The 25024-nt window shown below is 38.9% G+C and overlaps 1 protein-coding gene across 7 annotated transcripts in view; it reads left to right on the top strand.

The window, feature by feature from the left end:
* ENAH (ENAH actin regulator) overlaps positions 1-25024 on the top strand; it is an 88421-nt gene that overhangs the window by 20354 nt on the left and 43043 nt on the right. For 6 of the 7 annotated variants that reach the window (XM_033054613.1, XM_033054619.1, XM_033054621.1 and 3 more), the window contains exons 1-3: positions 84-216; positions 23136-23301; positions 24679-24856. In XM_033054613.1, the coding sequence (XP_032910504.1) occupies positions 107-216; positions 23136-23301; positions 24679-24856 (454 nt within the window). In that variant the 5' untranslated portion in view covers positions 84-106. Of the gene's footprint in view, positions 1-83; positions 217-23135; positions 23302-24678; positions 24857-25024 lie in introns of those variants that run through there. The other variant, XM_033054615.1, reaches the window with a different exon arrangement.

Raw genomic sequence — 25024 nt, forward strand, 5'->3', positions numbered from 1 at the left:
ACCATTTCTATAAAAGTGTTCTTTGTGTGTCTAGCACAGAGGCAGTGCATGTTGCGTAATTTTTATGGCTGGAGGGAAGAGCCTGAAACTTGCACAGCTCCTGTGTATGATTTACACTGTGCAAGAACAGGGCTTTCCTGCAGCTATTGCAGCTCTTGCATCAGGTCACTGTCCTGCTGCTGTACCTGGTTCATTACTCAGATTACAAGATTACAGGTCAGTTGTGCTTGTTTTTCTTTTTTCTTCTTTTTTTTTTTCCCTAGCTGTCCCTAGGTAGCTGTGTTTAGAGCAAAGCAGGGAAAACTGAATAGAAATCCTGCGACACAGAGGAGTATTAAATTTGCTTGCTTAGAACCTGTAGTGCAGGAATGTGAGTACTAAGTCCTTAAACTTTAAATTCCCAGAACCCTTGTATGTCAGGAGAGAAGTCAGTAATATTTTTTTTTATGGTGTAGTAGTATCGGTTGGCTCTTTAACCTGCCTTCCCTTTATCTCCTTGATATGAGAGTTGTAAAACTGAAGCACGGTGACCTCAGAGGATAGTTATGGTGGCAGCATTCTATATACTGTGACTTTGATAGAAATGTTTTGCTTGACACTTAAGTTTTGCGGTGTAAGAGATATATTGACTGAAAAAACCCAACATCTATGATATGGTTAAAGTCTAGTGAAATGCTTGAATTTACTCTTCTTTTAAGTTGTATGCTGGCCATTGCATTCCTGCTGCTTATGTTTGTGGATTGGCATAGTATGGGTATTGTGAATGCTAGGATTACTCCAGGAATTTTCTCATAGCATTTCTGGATGTTTTAAGTCTTAATCTAACACTGATGAAGGTTTTGGGCTTGATTTCTCTTATATCCTTGGTTGTCATAAACATGAGTAGGAGTAATTCTTCAGTGATTAAAGGTGGAAATTTTGTGCACTTTAGATATTGAAGAGGTTAACAATCTAATGTTGAAGTACAGGCAAGAAAGTGATGAGTTCCTGATTTGTCCTGGGGAGTCTGAAATGCTGTTTAAAACCTTCACAGGTAGTGAAGTGCACTCAGAAGGTGCAGTTAGTTACACCAGAAGTCTTATTTTTTTGCCTGTTAGACGCTGGCTATAAAGAGAGAATGTAACTGTGTATAAGAAAATGTGGTTGTGTTCTAGTTGATTCAAAATTCAATTATGTTTCCATGTCAGGACCAAAAGCTGTCTTTATTTACGGTTGTAAAGCTCCCATTGAAAGGAACGGAGGTTATGTAATTTAAATTTAGGCCAAATTAGGTTCTTTTGGATTGTAAAATGGAACAGTGAATGATGCAGGAAAGACCTTACTTGTCTCTTAGAATTGCAGAGGTCTAACACCTAGTGAGGATATTTGCTGACCACAGTGAGTTGCCTTTACAAATAACTTATACTGAGCTCCCATTTTAAGTTGAATAACTTTTTAAATACAGAAAATCTCTGCCTTGTGTTTCCTTTAAAAGCAGTTGTGAACTTACTTCATTACCTCTCTGATCCAGTTAAGAGGCACAACGTTGTATTTAGATGTTTTTGTTTCCCTGCAATATTGTTGCTGCAAAAATCAGAGTGTACTTAGGTGTTTTAAACATAACTTATTTTCACATGCATTTTTTGTCCTGGGAAATGGAACTCTGACTGAAAAGGCATTCACTGTTTGTCTGGGGCATTTTAATAAATTAATTTTTTTTTCTGCTAATTTCTTTTATAAGTGGATGATACCATAACCTAGATTAAAATCCAAAAATATTGCAGTAAATCTGGATTCCTACTCAAATTGTAGTGACAGCAAATTGATAATGAAATGCTGTCTAGAGGCACTTGCTATTATAACTGAATCACTTGGTTTAAGTTTTATCACTGGAGTACCCAGAACTGAATATTAATGAAGGGCAGACATGATTCTGGCTGTCGTTGCAGCATAAATTTTGCAAAGAACAGCATTTTTGGCTGTTGGGATTCTACACTGTGTACAACAAAGGAACTGAACAAAAAGTGTTAAACAAGATGATTTTTTTTGCAATGAAAATCAAAATGATGGGATAGTGTTGTTGGTTAAATGTAAGCAGAGAGATTTTGTGTGGGTTAAATCTAGACTGCATCGAGTAAATTAAACTTAGAGTACAATACTTAATACTATAGGATTTATTCAATGCTGTATGGCTTTCTCTTCAGAGGAAGGCAGTTCTCCTTTGTAAGCATCCAGCAACCTTGTTACCAGCTGGAGAAGGACCTGGAGGGAGCTTTTTGTCCTGGGTGCTGTGCCACACCCTGATGCTTACCTGACTGCCAGGAGAGGCGCTGGCAGGTTCTGCCATAAGCCATTGTTCCAGCAGGCACCACCTGAAATGTGGGACAGTGGGACAAGTCAGTGCTTTGCCTTCTGGTCCTAAACAATCTTCAGAAACTGAGTGCAACTCTCTTAAGGTGTAGGAGTTGATGGGAAGCTCTTCTAAATGGCCTCAGAATCAACCATGTGAGGCTTTGTAGGGTGGTTTTGTTTCCTCCCAAAGTTATATAATTTTCAAGTCTGCAGACTGCTTTAGTGATGTTATGGTACCAAAAAGTATTTTAAAGTACTTGTAAAAGTTTGGGGAACGAGAACTTTATTTAAATGATGTTACAGCTATGATCATGCAGACTCAGACAATGAATTCACTGATTCAAGCCAACAATTGGTATGTGAAAAACAGGGACCTGTTGTCTTTGGGATCGCACTTTGAGTCAAATGGCATGCACAGAGCAGGAATTTGTGCAGTCATTCTGCAAACAGACCTTGTGTACCGTCTGACAGGTTTTTTTAAAATTCAGTTCATTAGAAGTGTAACCTCTCCATATATGCTGAAGTGAAAACTTTCAAAAATACAAATTCGCTGATGCGTGCAAGTTTTAACTCTAAGCTTCCATTAGCCAGTATTTCTAAAAATGTCACTTTGTATATGAAAGGGGAGCATGGATAGCACCGATCTAATTCTAGCACAGAGAACATCTGTGCGAACTTTCCTACACCATTTTCTTCTCTGTTTTTTTTTTTTTGCAGACAGATTCAGACCAATCTGTTATAAAAAACAGAAGAGAAGGTTCAATAACTCCTCTTCATCCTTTATACGTATTTATGGCCTGAAAGAGCACTCATAGGGGCTGAACCTTTGGTGAGAAAAAGCTGATTTCAGAGCCAACACCAAATACCACAAGCCCAAAATTCTCAAGCTCTGTTTTTGGGAAGAACAATTTAATAGATGTTTAACTTTCAGTGGTCAGTTGTTTGAATCTAATTACCAGGTTTGTCCCAAGGTGTTAGAATTTATCCAGACACTAGAATTACACAGGACAACTGATACCAGGTTTCTCAGGGACATTGGTGAGATTGACGGCTTGGGCATTTATTGTCACTTAATGCTCTGGCAGAATTAGTAGCAGCTGGAGGATAAACATCTGAAGTGAAGTGGCTGATAACTGAAGTTCAATTAGGCTTAAATGTGGACTGCAGCATCTGAGAAGCTAATGCATGTCTGGAGGTGGTGAACAGACACAAATTGCCATAGCTGGAGTTACCAGGCACTTGCAGATGTTTGCAGTGCATGACATCCTTGGGTTTCTAGAATAGCTTTGGTGCCACAGAAGGTTTTCACAGAATGGGTCAGGCTGGAAGGGACCACACTGGATCATCTGGCCCAACCTCTCTGCTCAAGCAGGGTCGTACCAGAACACACGGCACAGGCCTGTGTCCAGATGGTTCTGGAATGTCCCTGGTGAGGGACACTTCACAACACTTCTGGACAACCTGTTCCAGTGCTTGGTTTACTGCACAGGAAAAGTTTTTCCTCATATTCAGGTAAAACTTCTAGGTGTCATTTTCTGCCCCTTGCCTCTTGTCCTATTCCCTGGCATCACTGAGAAAAGCCTGGATCCTTCCTCTTGGCAGCCTCCCTTCAGATACTGGCTGACATTGATGAGGTCCCCTCTCCATTGAAGAAGCTCAGCTCCCTCAGCTTTTCCTCCTAAGGGAGATGCTCTAGATAGCAAAGCTGACAGAGCACAATATGTGAAGAGAAGGTACAGTGCTGTACATGCTCAGGGACTTGGTTAAAACCATCTGTAAACCAGAGTTTTTAAAAGAAGCAGATAAAGATCCAGAGTGTTTGACCAAAAAATTTGCATATTCTTATCAACTGGAAGAAATACCATTTGAGTAACCACAGTGGAATGAGTTTCACTAGACACCTTAATAGTTGAAACCACTGAAACTTAAATAGAATAATAGTAAATACAAAATTATGATTTTAGTATATTAAAAATTGTTGAGAGCTGTAACCAGAGTCTGTTTCTAGACTGTTTAGGGATTAATTTGATTTAGTTTAGGAATTCATTGGTTTCATTTTAAGGAAAGTTATTGCTAAAGGCTAATGGGTTCCAGAAATGATGAAAACAGATATAACTTGATGTTGCTTATTCAGCCTTACTTGTCACAGTCCCTCATGGTTTATGAGGACCAGATTTCTGGTTCTCCAAACAGTAAATGCCTCCTATGATGGTAAAGGAAGAACTTTGGTTTTGTTTCTTCCCCCTGCCCCAAAAAGTTCTCTCTGCCTGTGCGGCCATGTGTATATTGAAACGTGCAATATTTGTAATTTATACATCATCTGAAATATTTAGGACAAATGCTGCTTTTTGAGCTTGAGAACATAATTTGGTGTCTCTGTCAGTGTATGGGAAGCTCTGAGTTAGAATCATTACAATGCAAGCACTGCCCTCTTTTTTTGGTGGGAAGGAGATGTTTGTTCCTTTGTCAGCAACCTGGAAGCCTTTGGTGTATCCTGTGGAAATTGCCCGTGTAAGGAGGCAGAACATTCTGCTCTAACCATGAGGAGCTCCTTTGGTAATCTGTTATCCTGGGACTCTGAATTAATCAGGGTAATTTACCAGGATCATTTCTAGACAGTGCTGCATTTGAGGGACTGTTTATCCTGGGCAGATAAGTCACAATACGAGTCACTTGGAGACGTGTGAGAAAAAACAGTAAGAACACTGCTGAGCTGTGTCTCACTTATGTTGATGAGATATTCTGAATTCAGGGAACACTTCTCATTTCCTAAACTACCATAAGTGAGTGTATAGATCCTTGCTCAGTTTATTTCCTCCATGTAACTTTGTCTCTTTAATGTTAAAGGAAGTTGGGATACTGTAGGCATGTTTTTTTTTTTTTTTCCTGCCACAGACAGAAGGCTCAAATGACACATCAGGGTGCTTTGGGCCACCAGCTGGTGCCATAATTGCAAATTAGTTGAGCTGTAGCTTCAGATCCTAATAAAGTTATGCATGCTCCTTGGGTGTTTCTCAGACATGGGAGCAGAGCCATGGTCTGGGAGCATCTGAGCCAGATTCATTTGGCTGATTGATTCTTACTCTGTACCTTCTGAGACAGCCTCCTGCTGCTCTGAGAGCGATAAAACCAGCACCTAAGTGCTGCAATACATTTTGTAACTCTGCTGCTGGATCTTGACCTTGTTCTGCATGGAGCCAGTGCTGGTCTGTGCTGTGACAGGGTTCACCCTGATGGATGGTGGAATTGCATCACAGCCTGGGGGGTTTCATGTGATAGGGGTCTGTCCCTTCCTGCAGCAATGTCAGAAAGAGGTGCTGGCACCTTCTGCCTGCGAGTGTGCTCTGCTGGCTGTGAGCTCAAGGGCTGCCTGTGCACAGGGATGCTCCAGAAATAGCAGCTTGAGAATAAAGAATCCAGTAAACTTATCTTGACATGTATAACTTTTTCAGACTCTTCCTTGAGATTTCACAATATTTCTTCATAGTCTGTTCTAGTATTTCACTGCTGTTACTGTTAGGGGAATTTTCCTGTTATTCTTGTTTATGGAGGATGTTGCTGGTACAGTTTTTTTTTTCCTCTGTGTCAAATGGTTTGCTCTTTTATTTTGTGACCTTGTAACTCTCATGCCCTTTTTTTGATGCACTTCTGCCTTGCCAAGTGTTTCCCCAATTTGTATGTCTGCTGTAATCCAAAGTGTGCTACTTGGTGCATGTGTTTGTGGAAAGCAAATTGAAGTGACTTTTTCCTTATGCTTTAGATTTTACATTATATGGGTAGATGTCAATACCATATACTTAGCATGCAGGGCTTTTCCCCTGCCCTAAATAAGTTGGCTAATGATGAAAGTCAGTGCCTGTCACTTCTGTGTGATCTTTTGTCCTTCCTGGTAGGAAGGTGGTGCTCTGCCTGTAATCTTGTGTGCACTCACATTACCTGAGCCAAATTATTATAAACAGTTCCCAAATGACCACTAGCAGTTACAGCTTCCCCCCACTCCCCCACAAATACTATTTCATGACTCATCATGAGCTACTCATCAATGGATTTGTCACAGAAGATTGTAAAGTGATTATTCTTACATTCCACAGGTAACTGGGAATCTTAGTTTTTATGAGCGTGGTTTTCATACTTGGAGGTGGATTTGCCTTTCAACAGGAAGTCCCTGCTCTTGGCAGTAACAATATTATTTGGATTGTTTTGGCCAAGCCATTGTTAATATCACTAGATCTTGCAATGTGAGTGCTGGTTACTTAATGGAGGTGAAGAAATTGTTTTATACGTCTGTACTTTGTACAATTATTTATCCTTTAAAAAAAATTGTATAAAGATATTCCCTGTGGGCTTATTCTGATCTATAAGAGATGTACATGTTTTTTCATGAGACTGTTCCATCAGCTGAATGTCTTTACCTGATGCAGCAGTATTTTTAGGTGTTTCAGGATGCTGCTTTACCCCTTTGAAGGCTTTTCTAATTGTTTCTTTAGCTATTGAGGTGAAGGAAACACAGGTGCTCATGGTGGGACCTACTGTATGCTGTGTTTTGTGAGCAATTGTGAATTGTATTGGACTGTTCCCAGGCTTTCCAATTTGCTTTGAATGCTCCCTTATAATGTGTTGCCTACTTTTATGACCATTGTTAGGCAGGAAGAGGTAAGACCACATGTTGGGGCTTGTTATTGTATTTTTTCATTTGAATATTTTCTTCAAAATGCCTGTGCTTTTGTGTTGGTTTTGGGTTATTTTTTTGAGAAGTCTTGCTCCTGTGAACATCTGTGTGTGTCCACTTAATTTAGTAGATATTAGCTGTTAAAAAACACTTCCTGATGTCCCACCTGGTGGAGGGAGGTGTTGCCTTCGCTGGATTTAAATCACCTCTGTCCTGCTTTGAGTGCAAATGCTGCTGTAGGTCTGACCCAGAACCATAAGGAAAACAGCTACTGACATCCAAACTACTGCTTCTAACAAGGCCTGGATTTGATTAGACTGCCTAGGTTGCTGGCAGCCTTAGATGCCTGGAATAAAAGTTTCTAAACCAAACCAGAACTTTGGCTAATTCAGAGCATTGTACTGGTGGGGCAGCTAACCAGTTTGCTGGGGTTTCTTTTCTCCTTTGGCTGGAGCAGCCTTTCTGCAGCTTTCTGCTTTGTTCACTCCTTGCTGGCAATCTGAACTTCCAGTCCCCCCTGCTTGGTTTTGCTTCCTATTTGTCTCAGTTTTGTAAAAAGCCCCAAAGCACTTCTGAAACAACTTGCATGAGGATGCAGAAGAACTCTTAGATGGAGTAGCATATGCTTCTAATAGTTTATGGTTACATTATCCTCGCTGGCATGCTGGTAGATGGATTCAGAAGTAGTGTGCAGTCTGACAAAATATGATTAGTCTGCACTTACTGGTACACGTAGCGTCTGGGAAACCCTGATGTAAGTCTTGAAAGGCTTTATCTCAACAGTCTTGCTTGATAGCCTTTGGGAGCTTTTTTCCAAAACAAATGACTCACAGCCCTTAGGTCCTTCATAGAGACAGTGAATGCTGTTCTTTGTACATGGGAGAAGGGAGAGCAAGCAGTTTACCTTTTTGCTTTTAAAGATGAACTCTATAAACAAAACAACCCCCACAACTAATACGCTGATGCAGGGGAGAAAAAAGGTCACAATGGAAAAAGAAAGCTGAAAGTATGTAATTTTTTGCAGCCTATTTAAAGGTTGTTAGTGTTTGCTGGAACATTACCTGTTCATTTTATGCATGAAGGTGTGTAAACTAAGTTCTGTTGACTTTGTGTCGCATTGCATTAACCAAATTTTATTGTTACATTTCATCGCCTGCTTTTTAAGAAATGAATTTGGACATTTGGATATGCAGAAATGGAAGCTGGATTAGACTATATCAGGGACCAGCTAATTGGGCTGTGGTTTTAACATATAAACACATATGCATAAAGCTGGTAATAAAACTTCTCTTTTCCCTCTGTCTCCCTGCAAAGTATTTAGGGTTGGGAGTGCAGTCTGTTTGCTTACCTCAGGGTAGCAGCTCATCACATAATGTGTTCTGGAATATGAATGCATAGCCAGTCTGAAAGTGCTTCTTTGTGTTACTCCCCTTGTCTTGTGTGTCATTTGCCTAAAAGAGGGCTTTTGCGAGGCAGGTAACAACTGAAGAGAGATAAACTTTGTTAATTGGTGTTATCAAACTGATTTGTGTGCTACAGCATGGAAGTATTCTTGAGTTCAAAACCAAAAATGCCACCCATCAACACACAGAAAAGCCCCACCCAAAAGTCCTTGTTTGCAAGCAGACCTGAAAGCCCTGGGTAGAGAGTGGGATTCCCAAAGCTGCTGTGAGAAGAGGGAAACTGCACAACACTCCCTGTGTGGTTTAAAGATTAAACCTCCCAGCATAGCTGTTACAAGAGTGTCGTGACACTGGAAAAACCCAGCCTGGGTAGTAAGGGCTGTAAATAGCAGTGAAACGTTCTCTGCCATGAGCTTTAGTTATCCTAGCACTGAAATGAGTACGGGAGACATCATAAAACGCTGGTTAAAACAAGGCAAGGCTGCCTGGAAAAGGTGGTTTCTGAAATGGAGCTGTAGCTGGAGAGGGAAGATAATACAATGGTTGGAGTGTTGATCTAGAGCAATGAAAGGCACGTTCCATTTGGAGCCTGGCAACAGCCATCTTGTACAATGGGAGAGGCCCCTGGGATGCCAGCTGGATTGTGCTGCCTTTATGCGTTAAAATAGCGTTTTCCGATAATTACTGCTGGATTAGCTGAACTAGTGAAAATCCCCGTTCAGATAAAGCTTTCTGGCACTTGCAGCTAGCACAAACCTAAACAATGGATATGCTGATAAGGAGTCTTAATTTTCTAGTGTGAGCAAAATTGTTCTTCAGCTCACCTTTGCGTGGTAGTTTCTCCTCTAAATAATTTATTAGTGCAAATAATCAATGAATATATAACTTTGCTTTTAAATACTCATTTCCCAGTTGGAGTTTGCAAGTCTTTTTTTCATTTGGAATGTGTAGTGGTTAGTATAGGCCTCTACCTTTTTATTCCTTTGATGTGTTTTTAATACTTAAAACCGCAGCATAAAAGCCTTAGCTTGCTAGAGCTGCTGTTCTGTTTGGGCTGTTTGTATTCCTACTTTGTAGATTGAATTTCTCGTTTCAGTTTAATGAGAATTACTTCCTTATATGTAATGATTCACTGAATAAACTTGGGTAAGAAAAGATAAGCAGTAAAATTAAGTACAAAAAAAAAAGTAATAGTATTTTCAGTTTAAATACTGGGCTCTTAGGGTGAGATAAGGTGCAGTCAGTTATGCTCCTTGAAAAGGAGGAAATAGAATAGCTGACATCCATTTCTAACTAATATTAAAAGAAAATGTCTAAACATATCTTCCAGTTTTGGTAGTAATGTAACAAATATACTCTTGCTAGATCAGGATTTTTTTGGATCTAATTGCTATTTTGAAAACTTTATTTTCCTGTTTTTCTAGTAAAGGAAGCCAGTAACTACTTTTGTCCTTGCCCTAAAGGAAAAAAAATATTTTTATCAGAACTTTAAGGGACTTCCCGACCTGGTAATACCGTTGGGTACAAAGGACTTACACAGTGGAATTTTTTTGTGAAATAACGCATTGTATGTACAGCATAATATATGAAAATAGAAAAATATGTAGACTTTTTTCTTCTGAGTGATGTTTTGATCAAATTTTGGCTGTCGCAGAGTCGAGTCTTGTGCCCAAGTACACATAGAAATTCACATGCAGAGGTTTTTGTGCTTGTTGAATAATTATTTGTATTTGTTCGTGCAGATATACTTGAAAGTGTGATTTGTTACGTCTGGGAAAGTTTAAAATCAAAGGACTCTTGGGAAATACAACTCCTTTTGCTATCAGCCTGAGATGTGATGCAATTTGTTCTAAAACTTGGGTGTAGAGATAGGTGGTATTTTACTGGAACAGAACATGGATATGTCCCCGTTACTGTAGATCCTACTGGTTAACAAATTAGCAATATTGTCCTGTTTCCAGCTGGGACACACGTTTAAGATTAAAGTAAATGTGAAAGAAAGTTGCCTTTTGAGTCTTAAAATCGAGGTTTTTGTCTCTAAACATGAGCATTTGCAAAGGAAAGAACAACTGGAGAGACAGCTGAACTGCTTAGGAATTGGGACCAAGAAAGCAAGGCAAACACAGTTTCTCACTGTTTAACTTGGGAACTGTTTTTCTGGTGTGAAGGCAGATCTCAGTGACAACATTTAAGGAGCTAACAAGCAAAGCATCCTAAAATGGGGGAAAACAAAGTATTGCAGTCTGAAGCAATAATTACTTTGCCAAGAGGTTTGAAATACTAGAAGAGCTGCTCTCTGGAAGGAAAACCAGTGTGTATCTCATGATAAAGATGTTGATCTATACAGTAAAATTTACAACCTAGCATAATAATTTAGTAATTTTTTTTCTGTGTGGGTATTGTCTACTCTGCAGTGAGACTGGTCTTTCTTTTTTCACTGTGTAGCCATTTTGCTAGAATTTTGATACAGACCTGTTTCAGAGAGGTGAGAGATGTCAAAAATAGTTTTTCTTTTTATTCCTTGAGATGACAGTGCAAATGCCCATTTGTTCTGGCTGCTCTGGGTGGGTAAAACCCCTCCAAACAAGTGTTTCAAGCACGCATCTGCGTTGATACACTTCTGTTCAAGGGCTGTGTGCTGACTGCCACCGCACTCTAGCTGCTTAATTTTTATTGCAAGAGATGCTTGAAATAGCTGACACTGTGGGAAAATCAAACAGCTTCTACTCAGTGTTTCATGGTGCATCTAGATCATCCAATTTTCTAGGACAGAACGTTAGATGTAATGAATGCACAAATGTTGGTGTTAATTATTAACTAGATTGAATTAGTTACTGCAGTCGTCTGTTGGTGTTCAAAGTTAAAAGTGGGTCACTGAGTCGCAAAATACTTTTGCAACGAATTCTAGCATTGATTTTCCAATTTCTCCTTGTGCTGTTCTTTGCCTGGAAGTGTGGAGAGGAAGAGTAGGGCACTTTCAGCCTTTAGCTTATACAAGTAGCAATTAGCGTACAAGTAACCTGTCCCTTCTGTTAGAATTAGAGTAGCACATACATGACAGGACAGATAGCTCTGAATCCCTCTGCCAGCTCCAGAAAAAGGATTTAATTTATAAATAAATGTATAAATAGTGTTAGAATTTTTAGATCATATCACCTTTACCACCTTTTTATTATCAAAATCGTTAACTGATGAAATCAAGATTCGGACTTTGGGAAATGCAGAATTTTTTACTGTTGTTAAATGCCACTGTATGAAGGATATTCAGAGGAAAAACTGATCACAGATTTGAATGATTCTAGGTTAATTTAAGCTGCATTTAATAGAGGGGTGTAAGCAACCTAAGGGATTAGATTTTAATGCCAACCTTGAGTAAGTGTGTTAGCAAGCATTGCTGGAAGAAGGGAGAAATTTGGGGGTGGTGTATGAGTTGGAATCAGGAATTTCTTCAAGTTAAAATCTTGATTGACTTGCAGTCAGACTTGGAAGAAGAGCTTCTGAAGTAGCTGTGTGAGCAGCCACTTCAGGAGGGGTATTGCTAATATGTAGGATATAGGAGGAGTGAAAAAATAGTAGTTTAAAAAGTGGTATTGAAAGACAAAATGATGTTGGAAAGAAATCATAGTTATTCAAAATAAGACTGACTTAGCCTTGCCAGAAAGTAATTTGGATCAAAGAAGAGAAGAGTGCAAGGAAAATGTGCTGTTCAGTGAGTAAATGCAGCAGTTTGGCATGAAAATTGAATTCATATTTCGATATAGGTGATAACTTTGACTGCATTCCGTGGCAAATGTAAATAACCCATAATTGAAGTGAAAGCAGAACGATTCCAGATTGTGTCAACTTGATGATGATAACCTCTCCTTGATTTGTGAAATTTGTATGTGGAAACCTGTGCTCAAAGAGGAGAGCAGAGCTCTACTGTAGAGAGGCATTTAAGTGAAAATTTGGTATTCCTTTGTTTTACACATTATCATAAATGTCTCTACTGAATGCACAACATAAGAGTGCTCATTAGATTTTCCCGTACAAGGAAGCAGCTGTAACTGGGGTAATTTTTACACATCACTGTTTGCTTGCTACACCGTGACAGGTCTTGAGTTGCTTAAGAATTCATTTGTTTCAAGCTGCTTGAATAAGACCCAGAACTTTGCCTTTTCCTCGTGCCCTCAGAAATGAGGACAGGATTGTCAAGAGCTCTGTTTATATTTGAAGTATTTTGTAGTACAGACTTGTTAAGAGATGTCAGAAATTCATGAATCAATCTTATGTGTTTTGTTGGGAGTAGAGTGTGAAAGAAATGAGGCTTATTGCTTATTATTAAATATTCAGACATTTATTTGGTAGTACACATCAGTGATATAAATACTGTGTTGTTTATTTAAGCCTCTTCCTTTTAGACTTTGAATTTCAGAACTACCAACAGTGTTTAAGATCTTCATTTAAAGGCTACAGAAGGAGAGGCTGCTTGAAACTTCAAGTGTGAAATGCATGTTGTTATTTTTGGGAAGAGCATTCCAATAAAATGAGGTGCTAAGGCAGAAATTGTCTTAAATAAAGTACTTATATATCTGCAATTCAGTGGGGTTCTCAACGAATTTTATTTCTTCTAGAGCCACACACTATCTTAGTCAAGGTGGAAGTTCTTGGGGTTCATCTGCTCCCATCACCTTGGCTGGGTTGAATTTTGAAGTCTCAAAGGATGGAGATTCCACAGCTCCTCTGGGCAGCCTCTTCCAGTATTTCACTGATTTCTTGGTGCAGCTTTTCCTTGGCTGGTTAAAAGCTCCTTTTCTGCACTTTTTGATTACCTCTCACCTTTCTGTAGTGCACTTCTGAGAAGATTGTGACTCTTGTTCCCTGTAATTCCCTGTTGAGTAGTTGAGAGTGGCCATTATGTTCCTGCCTTAGCTGGAGGCTGAACAAGCACAGCTGTGAAGCCACTCCTGGTGCATCTTTTCCTCTAGCCCCATTAATGGTTTTCTCTTTGATTTGCTCCAATTTGTCAAAGTCTTTTTTTTTTCCCACTGGGGAGCCCAAAACTGGGCACAATATGCCAGATGCAGCCTGAATAGAGGGGAATAATCACTTTCTAAATAGTGTGAGGTTATTTTGTCCCAGGTGCAAGTTTTAGCTCTTGCCTCCAGATTTCTTGAGGTTTCTGTCACCTAATTTCTCCAGCCTGCTCAGAAACCTCTGAACAGTAGCTCTGCTGTCCAGCATACCAGTCTACCCCAGTTTGCAGAAATGCATCCTGAAGACTTGAAGTTTCATTACATCCCATTTTCGTGGTGATCAACAAGTGCATTAAACAGCATCGTAGCTGGTACTGACCCCCCTGAAAAATACACCAGTAACACCTTACCAGGTAAATGTCAAACTACTCCCTGCAGCCCTTTGAGCCTCTGGCTCCCCAGGTCTTGGTTCTTTTTCTGCTGGAGGCTGGTCATGACATTTGTCTTTTTCAGGCTGTCAGGAGCTTGTCTTGAACACCCTGTAAAGCTGTGAGAGGGGCCACATGATGTCACCATAGTACCTTCACCTGTGTTGGGTTTATGCTGTTCAGTTGGGTGGGTTCTCAGTATCCAGTTCATCCAGCTGGAGCCTCCAGCTTTATTTCCCTCTGATGCAATACTCATGCAGACCTGGAAACTCTGGGAACAAAACTTGGTTTTGAGACCAAGGTAATTATATGTAACCTTTTCTTGTGCTTTGCTGCTCACATTTTCATGATTAACCCATAAAACCATAGAAGGCTTGGGTTGGAAGGAACCTTAAAGATCACCCAATTCCAGCCCCTGTGCCATGGGCACACTTTCCACTAGACCAGATTGCTCAGAGCCCCATCCCACCTGGGCTACATTCATGTCATTGTCAACCTGGTGTTTAAAAATAAGTGTTAAATTAGCAAAATACGGAGTTTGGGTGTTTTTTTGGTGAAATTAAGTTTTAGAAAGACAATTCCTTCTTGTAATGAATCTTTCCTTTAATGAACCGTGGATTGCATATTCACATATTAACACTGAGTCTAGAATGTGTCACTCAAGATTATCCACCTCCCCTTTATACAGCTCTCTACATCAGAGGCTATCCTTGTATTAAATTGATGATGTAAAACCACTGTTTTCTTGCTGTTCCAAGAGGAGCTGGGCATTGGCTATCTGAAAGTGAAATGGGTTACATGATCTCTGGTGCTGGCAGTGTAATGATGGATTCTGTTGCAGCACATTTGGGAGCTCGGATTGCCTGGGGAACCTGGGCTCTGAGAGCTGTGATTTGTACCATGTGTTGGAAAGCTTGGGAAATAACAGAAGAAGGTCACTTTTGGTTGAAATATGTATAGAACATAGGAAATGTGCGTATGTTAAGTGGTTTTTCACAGGAAGTCATCAGCTGTCAGTCTAGTTGTTGGAGATGTTGTTTTTCATGCCTGCTTAAAGAGGCTTTCCACAGTATGTTGGGCTCAGATTCATGGAATTGCAACAAAGAAAGCAACAAGCCCTTGAAAAATACTCTATTTCTAGGGAAGAGCTAATATGTCTGGCTAGTTTTTGGTCCTGGCCTTTTAAGACCTTCAGGTTAAGAGCTTTGAACTTTTCAATCTGTCCTGATTGTTCATATTTGGTAAAGATAATGATTTTATGGTTGATAGCTCTGTTCTATTACAGGGTACCCTGGTGCTTGCAGATTGGTTCATTCCCAGATTTTGCTTTAGAGATTTTTTTCCATTAGCTTTGACATCAGAGACAAACCAATAAATTGATTTTTGATAAAAATCTATCCTGAGGTAGGTGAAAGATCCTGGTAGGAATCTTCTGCTCCTGTTTTACTGTTGGGTAAAAACACTACCCAGACAGAATGAACCTTTACTGTGGCAAAACCTTTGGCTTGTGATGCCACTGCATTGAATGTGCTTTGAAGAAATGGAATCTACTTCAATTACTGCTTGGATTCTGCACAGCCTTTTAGTGTAAGCAAAGTAGTAAATGCCCTGAAGAAATATGTTTGAAGAACCAGTGGAAAAATGGATTTGATTATAACAATGTAATATTTTCAGGAAAAAAAATCAGGGTAAATTACCAAAGATGCCATGTCTTAGGGAACACCCCTGTGTAAGAGGATAAAAGAAAACAAGAATATGGATGAGTGCATGGAGCAAGCATAAACTGAGTTATCTTATTTCATGGTTCTGTGGAGTCTAAATGCAGGACTTTATTTTACCAGTGTGAAAATAATGGCTAGAAGGATTTTCCCTGTCACTGTAAATGTGTTATAATGACATCGTTGGCTTCTGTATAGTCCTGATTTTTTCAAAATGTCTATTGGAAGCATCTGTTGGGAAAAAAAAATCTTAATAATTCTCTGTGGGATGAAATGATCTAGAAAATAGTGGAAGAAAGTTGCTCTTGTCACTTGCAGGTTGTTTCATTGAAAATCTTACTTCCAAGCTAAAATAATGAAGGTTTCTAATAAAGTATTTCCATGAAGTTATCACTAAGCTTGCTTACAAGGCAAAGACCAAATCTGTATATAAAATTCTAGCATATCCATGTTCTTCTGTCTCAAGCTTGGAATGATAAATGATGGAAGTTCAGAATTCTATACATTTTAAAGGAACAAAACAGCAAATGGTCATTCTTTCTGTCTGCTAAAGGAATTGCTTAAAAAACACCTCTGCCTTTGTGTATGAAAGGATTTTAGTGTCTGTTTCTTGTAAAAACCTGGTATCCTGTTGTGGGTAATTACACAGTTTATTTAAATGGAGAGTTGAGAAGTGAAGTGTGTTAATATCTTTGGTTGGACTTCAGAGAGTATTTATGAATTTAAGGGTAGATAAGATTAGTCACTATATATAATATATTTTATTAATACTACCTTCCATTATTGATTATACAGTTAACTATTGTTAATATAGCTAGTTTATACTATTCAAAATCAGTGATTTTCAGTCTGCTGTTCTTAATTCCTATCAATACTTCTGGATTTTTAAAGATTTGTCTCTGTAGTGTCGGTGTTCACTGGTTTTACTTGTTATATTCCTTCCTAGATATTCCTGATTTCCTTTGAGGGAATAGGTGAATTTTTATGTGAATCAGCATATGACAAAGCTAGATGCAATATCGAATTGCCAACATTGTCCACTGCATGAAATACGGAATGTGAAACGTTTGGGGAGGGGAAATTTCTTTGGGTTTTAAATTGTGAATTCTGTGTGAAAAGTAGGCTTTCACTTGACATCAGCCTGCTGTTCTAAATAATATTTCTGTTTCTGCCTGAATGTCCTGCAATGATTTCCTTCAGCTGTTTGATATTCACCTGCTGCTGTGGAACAAGCTACAAATGCAAAATCATCAAGGAACAGATTTATAGCAACAAGAGAAATTTATGAGAATTTTCTGGCTCCGAGAGCAGACTTTTCCTAAATTAATGTTAAGTGCTTTTATGTGCAAGATGAAAAGCAATCTTCTTTCAGTAGAAGGTGCTCACTGAGCAAAGGAAGTTTGTCCCCAGCAAACTGTGTACCAACTAAAACTCCTGAGTGTTGCAGAATCCTGTGCCAAAAGCAAAGCACCTTTCCTTTGATAACTGTTAATCCCAATGATTCAGTTTCCCCTGCTTCTCGGCAGTACTTGTTTTATTTCCAGTTGGGACTTTCCCATGGAGGATTTTCTGCTGGTTTCTGATGTTGCAGCTAATCTGTATTCTGAGTAATTCATGAGCAGAAAAAGTGGGAGAGATGAATGAATCTCTCGGTTATCAGAGACAGAGAAGTGGGAGAGATGAATGAATCTCTCAGTTATCAATCAAAAGTTTTCTAGGCACAGGCAAGTACAGGAGAGCTGTTAGTGAAGCAATCTGGGATTTCTCCCTCTGCATTCACCTCCTGTTTTAGCAACCACTCTTGTCTGAGTTGGATCTGCTGGAAGGAATCTGCAAGTACTCTTGTCCTGTGGGGGGTTGTAGTGTTTGAAAAGAGGAAAGAGGTCAGATTAATGAGCTGCTCCTAACTGAGTCTTATTTTAAAACCTAAACTGCAAGTAAATTCTGTCCTGGCTGAGGTGTTGGAGTGGGCAAGCTGCATCATTTGAAGTTGGGTACAAGTGGCACAGCACAGCTTCGTTCCTTCTGCTGTACCAAACATGTGATGTTCCCTTGCCAGCAGCATGTTTAGCTGGCTTTCAGTAATGCAGGGAAAGTTGAGATTCTTACTCCTCAGCTGAGGATGAGTTAGAGAAACTTCACTTATTGCACTGCTGTGTTAACCTCTGCAGAGCCCTAAAGGTTTGTATTTTTCCATGGTGTCCTGTTGATGGTGTGGATGTCTTTGTAGGCAGGAGGAGATGGGAATTGTTACACTCAGCCTCCTCTGAGATGTCCTTCTGGCTGAAGTGCTGAAGTTCAAGAAATTAATAAAATTAAAGAATTAAAGGAACTGGTGATTAATTCAAGCCTAAAGTAACCCTCTCCTCACTCACATCACCCCTGTCAACAAATCCAAGTCCTCTTCCCTTCTCCCAAAAATATACATTAAGGTATGTAATTGAGTTCAGTTTGGAGCATATTTGAGGGCATAGGAAGCTCTTCTGTTTTGAGGTCAAGATGCTAAAAAGTAGTTTAACTGTTAAGCCAGATGAGCAACTCAGAATATGTGGCAACTTTGTCTACAATGTCTGTTCTAATTAATAGAAAGTAGTGGTACAGTATATGTGGGTTTTGGTTTTGGGTGGCTGGTTTTAACTTAATACCAAAACAGGGAATACACAGTTTCACTGTGATGTGTCAGTTGGGGTTCAGGAAGAAGCAGGAGAAATTAGCTTGTAAAACACCACCACTGACATACAGAACTTTGTATCTGACCCAGCATTTACCTCTTTTTCAAAAATGTGTATTTTTAAGATGTGAGAACTGGAAATGTTTAGAGTTTCTTTCTAGCTTTGTGCCACATGGTTTGAAAATCCTAAACAGGCGTTTGATGAATCAGTGTCTCTTTCCATTCCTTCTGCCCTGCAAAGACTGCACATTTTAAGAACATGTTGTTATGTCTCTGTAAATTGAGAACATAGCAGGGAAAAAAAAGGAAACCTGAATCACCAGAAGCAGTGGTAATGGGATATAATCTTTCAAACCCCTCATTGTTACATTACTGACAGAAATACCAAAGGTTGAGCATCAGAGCAATCACAGTTTTTCCTTGCTTTTGTTGGTATATTTAAATGATCTTTTCTGTGGCTGCAATTGTGCTGTTTTACATGAGTTTGATCCTTGAAATATGTTTATCCTTTTTAGTTCTTGAGACAGGAAAACCAAGCATCCACTTCTTGTGGAGAGGGGGGAAAAAAAAAGGCTTAGGTCAGCAGACTGGATTGGTGTCACTGTACATTGAGCTTAAGAGCTTGGGATGTGAAAGAGCGAACACATTCCATCTGGGCGAAAGAATGATGTCTGCTAGGGTTCAGTTTGCTATGGTTTTTGAGCTTTTTGTATGATCTCATCACTGGAGGAGGAAAGTATATTCTCCCATAAGAATAATCTTATACTTATGATTCATTACTACTGTGGTTTTTTGTGTGAGCCTTTTGAGTGCCAGACCTCCCCCCACTCTTCCACCCCAAATAAAAACCAGCCACCCTGTCGTTGGCTTTATATGGTATTGCTGTAGGTGGACTTACCCAGAATAATGGCTGGCTTTAACAATCAGAGCCTTACATCTTTGTCTGGAGAATAACTCCTCCTAACATATATTTATACAGCTATTTGTCAAGCTTTACATTTTGGGAAGAGAGCTCTGTACACTTTGTCTCCTAAGGTCTGGTGAGCACTTTTTTACATGAATGTTCCCTCTTACGAATTTTCTGTTTTCTGCAAATAATTTCATATACTTGGTTTAGTAAGTTTACTTGGGAACATAAGATTTCTCAGTTTTCCTTTGTTAATATTTCACTGTAGTACTGCCCTAATAATTCAGCAATCAGTTGTTGGAGCAGCTGTGCATTTTGGCAGTAGCCTGTGAAGCTGGAGATGCTCAATCTCCCACATCCCCTAATCAACTCACATATTGAAAAGGTGCAGGCTAATCCAAGTCTAATGGTTTCTGGAACCATTACACCCCACCAGGAAGAGGAAAATTTGTAGACAGGCAAGTAAACCCAGTAGGATGCTTTTGAAGGCCTAATGACATGGCAAGGAGATGAAGACCCTTTTTCTTTTCTGTTGCAACACGACTGAAGACAATTTGTTCATTTGCCACCAGGGTAAGGTAACATGTAGAAAATCTGCATTTGTGATCAGATCAAAGTGTTTCTGGTACAGTGAGTGAAGGAATTCATCCTAACACAGGTCATGTAAGGGACACATGTCACAGCAAACCCTGGGGACTGTGAAGAGCTCATTGTGTAAATGCTGAGATGGGCAAAGACCTGTTTCCTAATATAAGTACAGCAGGGAAGTGTCTTAAGTGTGAAAAGCAAGAAATACAATAAATGATACCATTCTGATTCACTTGACTCTTGTTCTTTTGCACTGAAGTTTAAGTTCATATATATTTGTAGAATACAAGAGACTGGTTCAGGTTCTAGCAACAGTGTGTATGCTGAAGTCAGAATTTTCGTAGAAAAAGGTGGATCTTCAGAAAAAAAAACTAACTATTTTTCATTAGACCTGTCAAAGAAAGTCATGAGCTAACAGTGTGGATTTTTGATTTGGTGTAATTTCTTGAAGTTAATGGATTTCTAATATGCATGTTATTTTTAGGGGAGTTTTGATACCTAAATACTTGATGATGTCTAATTATAATATGCAATATTCAGATTCTAAACTATCAAATGGCCATTGAAGAGCAGAACTGAAGATTATTTTCACTAAAACTCATGCCTCCATACTTTTCTTCAAAAGGAAATGCAATCACTAGAGAACTTACTAAGAGCAATTGAATAAATCTCCCCTTCACCTACTAGGGTATCATTATTGAACCCTGGAAATAGGCTAGCATCCTGTGGTTGTTTAATTTCTTTCTGATAGGGGTATTTTCTTTCATTTTCCCATCTTACTCTTGCAGTCTGATAAACAAAGTGCTGTGTGGTGGGAACTGTTGGCAGGAGGGGAGTATGTCACCTTCAAATTGATAGCTGGATATGAAAATTACACACCTGGAACAGTGAAATTTTAGTTGTAGAATTTGTATGAAATGAAGGTAGAAGGTTTATTGTATAGTGATTGAAAAGGTCAGCTGGAAATTGTTTGTATTTGTCATTTTTTAAAGTTTGTGAGTCATCTCATATTTTTTATATTAATAAGAATAATTCCTTGTTATGAAAATTGTTTTATTTTAAATGGAGTGTGAAGTACTTGAGATCTAGACTTGGCTAATACTTCCAGTTATAAGACATGGCCTGAGAAGTGGAACTAAAAATAGTTTAGCAGTTGTTAAAGAAAAGCTAGGAATTCAATTCAAGGTCATCTTATTTGCACTTGTGAAGAGTGCCACTTGAATACCGAATAGTTCTAAAATGAATAGGTTTTTCTCCTTCTGTAGTTTTTTTTTTTCTTTCTTTCTCTTTTTGGTGTGTTAAATAAAATCATGTAGAGTTTTAAAAACTTAGGCTGTATAAGAGCACCTGAAATTTGATGGTCTGTCCTATTTAGTCCCCTACTCACTGTACCATTACTCAGTCACTCTGGTTCTACTTTTGTTGTAATTGGAACAGATTATCTTAGAATCATAGTCTCAATTTTTAATAGAATCTTTTTTTAAAATCTGTCTGGCACATGACTGAGTAGAAGTTACTTTTTGGCAAGAACTCTGCAAACCACATGGCTCTGCTTCCAAATAAGTATCTAGGTCCTGTCACCTATGGTTTATTGTGCCTGTGATTGATCCAAATTGAAATACAGCAAAAATCTATTATTGGTTCAGAAGTTTTCCAAGTTTACTGTCAGGCATTTTAGAAAAACCACTGCAGTTTGTCATGTACTTTGTGAATGGTACAGAATGTTTCTAGGTTTTAAGATGTGTGCCAAAAATATCTAAAAATAAAGAAATCCAGTAGGTTCTTGCACTGCCCTCTTCCCAAGTGAGGGAACTGTATTTCACTGTGGCATACATTTAATGGCACTGTGAAATGCCTAAAAGTTGTACCAGAACTTTTTTCTTTTGCATTTAATCTTTCTTCCTGGTTCAGATGTGGTCCTTCCAGTCTAAACTGTAAACTGTGCTTAGAAAAAAAGCACTTTAGTTATGTATATTATGACTTTAATATCCCTAAATTGATCTAGAAGAAGGGTGGTCTGCGTGGAGGTTGTAGTCCCATTCTGATCTAGTTGAATAGGTGATGGGATTAGAACATGTGCATTTTTAAAATCAAGAACCTCTTTCCTCATTTGATCATGAATCTCCCAGTGCATGAAAGATGATCTCAGTATTCTCTCTTCTTCGTGAGCCTTGAAAAGCATCCCAGTGTTGAGCACTTCTCTGTTTGTTAGAATGCCATGAAAAGTGATAGAAATTGATTCTGTTTTCTCAAAAATGTTGGTATTGAGAGTTAACAGAACAGCTGGATGTACTTCAGAATTTGTATTGGGACATGTGAATAAGATAAAGGGAAAATTCATCATGGTCTTTGGAAAACAACCCCAACAAACACACACTCCTTCCCAAACCAACCAACCAATAAAAACCACAAAAAAACCCAAGACAGATGGATGGGGTAGGCAACCTTTCCCTCTTTCATGAAATATGACAAAATATCCTTTACTTTCCTATGAAGGATGCATGTCTCTTCAGGCTTCTCAGTTTTCCAAATAGCAGGCCACATTCCTTGCAAGCCAGACATCATGTGCTTTCTATAATGTTGGATGTGCTGGAGTGGTATGTTCAGAGAATCTGACTTACTGATAAGAAATCATTCCTTTCTATTTTTATTTCCTGTCTGCATTTGGACTTTTTCCGTAAAGACAACCTGCATGGTATCACCCTTTCCTCTCCTAATAAATAGTCTGTTTCTGGTATGGTCTGATTTCATGTGTTTCTTTTATGATGACATTTATGATAAGCTCCTTCTTAACTCCAGGCTGTAACTCAGCTTCCAGATGACTAGCATAATCAGGAATAGTTACTGATAGTAATCTCCTGATGATCACCAAAAAGTGCGAATTCAGTAGAACCTTTTCTTGTGGAGAAAATGTTACATCTGGGTGTCATCTGTTGTAAAATTTGTCCAAACCAAAATGCATTTCATTTATGAGCTGGTGAATTTTTTGTGCTGGACTTTGTTCTGTGCGTTTGTTCTCTATATGTTAAAAGGTGCAAGAGCCTTCCAATTCTCATCTCTTGCAGAAGTCATTTCCACTGCAAAGTGTAGATTGTCTGAAGTTAGTGCTACTCCAGATTCTTTGCTCTTTGCAAAGAATGGTTATGGCATTTAATTAAAATTCATGGCTGATGGTGAGGAAAAAGAAGGGTGAAAAAACCTGTAAGGGGAAAAAGTGCAAAAAGAAGTGAATGCCTTCTTGATCTCTTGGTGGTTAGTCTGTCTGGACCACAGCTTTTCAGAATGAGCACATGTAAGGAAAATGTCAAAGTCCTGATGGTTTTGTATTCAGAAAGGTGGAGGTTCAGCAAGTTGCCTGGAGCATTGCTTTAACATTTTTAGTTTTAAAAGTAAAAAAAAAAGTTAACCAGAAGGATGATGCTGTGCCACAAGTAATTTTTTCTCCTCCACTTTGTATATTGACAGTGAACAGAGTATCTGCCAAGCACGAGCTGCTGTGATGGTCTACGATGATGCCAATAAGAAATGGGTACCAGCTGGTGGATCAACCGGATTCAGCCGAGTTCACATATATCATCACACAGGCAACAACACATTCAGAGTAGTGGGCAGGAAGATTCAGGATCATCAGGTGAGGAAATCTCTGAAAATTTAGACTACTAAGCCTTCAGCAAAATTATGGGACCAATAAAAAATAAATCACATTTTTTAACTGAAGTAGCAGAACTTATATTGCTTTTTCCCTGTGAACTAAGCACTTTGCATACCCCAAGGCAATAGTTCTCTTGCCATTTCTTCCTACAGATATCTATTTATAAAGAGGGTAGTGGTGTACACAGAAGTCATCTGGTTCTTTTTAAGTGGCAACCTGAAAGCTTTTCTCCCCCACTCTGAACTGCAGCCTGTGTAGACACCAGCAGTTCTTTTAGCTCTTCCTATCTCATGAAAAGCTGGATGGATGATGTCTCATTTCTCCAGATAATTTTGTTTGAAAAACCTTCTGATATTTGGTGGTGCTGATCATCTACCTCTTTAAGAGAGTGAGAAGGGAGTAACAGGGATTATGTCTTAATTTCCTTGATGAAGTTAATGGATCATGATTAAATGGCAAATTAGCACTCTGTCTGTAAATGTGCTCTGCCATGTGATACTTGGGATGGGGTTAAAAATCTAATCTTTTGTTTGAGGAAAGCTTCTTATATTTGTCTTCCTCCCTCCCAGCATTTCATAGAATTCTTTTGGTCTGTTCTTGGTCATTTATCACACATCTGAAGCCTAGGCTGGTGATCTCCTGTGTGATTTGTTATTAAACACTTTACTCCCAGTAATAAACCTCTGTGCATTCATCTGAGAGCAAATGTGGGGTTTTTTCTCCCATTATTCAGCAGAAAAAGGTGAGAGGATATAGTTAACCAAGTGCAGTGGGATCCTCTTAGTGGATGGCTTGTAGTAAATGATTGCCCTAATAGCTCGAATTTATCATCTTTTGTGTGAGCCATAACAATCTTACAAAATGATGCCCTGTGATCCGTGGTACAAATCCAGTAAACTGCTGCTGAAAGCCCTGCAAGCCAAGGCATGCAGCAGCCACAGGGAGAAGGTGATAACTTAGTTAAAAAAGAAACCTAACAAATACCCTGTGAAATTCATGGGAAAACGAGTTTCTGAATTTCAGATGCGTGTTTCACATCAAGTGGTCTGTGCTGGAAGTCAGAGCTGTTGATGTTACTACACTGCTGTTACAAAACATCTCGGCACCTTTTGAAGTGAGAACACTTCAGCTACAAAAGTTGATACTAAATATCTCATTAGTCCCCTTGTGTATTCCCATCACTGATTACAGTGTTGGAATTAAAATTGAAACGGTTATGTGCTTTCAGCATTGTGTTTCGCCGATTATGGGTCACGAATTAACCTATGTGGTGAAGGAATAAAATCTACCCAAAGCTGAAATTCTGATGGAACAACAATTTTAAACATAAGTAAATTTTTTTTTTTATGATTATAGGTGGTAATAAATTGTGCCATTCCAAAAGGGCTGAAGTACAATCAGGCTACACAGACCTTCCACCAGTGGCGTGATGCTAGGCAGGTGTACGGTCTGAATTTTGGCAGCAAAGAAGATGCCAATGTCTTCGCAAGTGCCATGATGCATGCCTTAGAAGTATTAAATTCACAGGAAGCTGGTAAGAGTCTCTTCACAATTTTTTTCCCCCCAAGATTGTTCAAATACAGAAAAATTCAAATGTTCATGCGTAAAAGTCTCTGTCTTGTTTCTAATCATTAATAATCCTCTAGGTATTTTAATTATTAGGGTGTTTTGTCTAACTAATTTCTGCTTCTTAAGAGTGCTT

Source organism: Catharus ustulatus, chromosome 3, assembly GCF_009819885.2.
Source record: "Catharus ustulatus isolate bCatUst1 chromosome 3, bCatUst1.pri.v2, whole genome shotgun sequence".
NCBI classification, from domain to species: domain Eukaryota; kingdom Metazoa; phylum Chordata; class Aves; order Passeriformes; family Turdidae; genus Catharus; species Catharus ustulatus.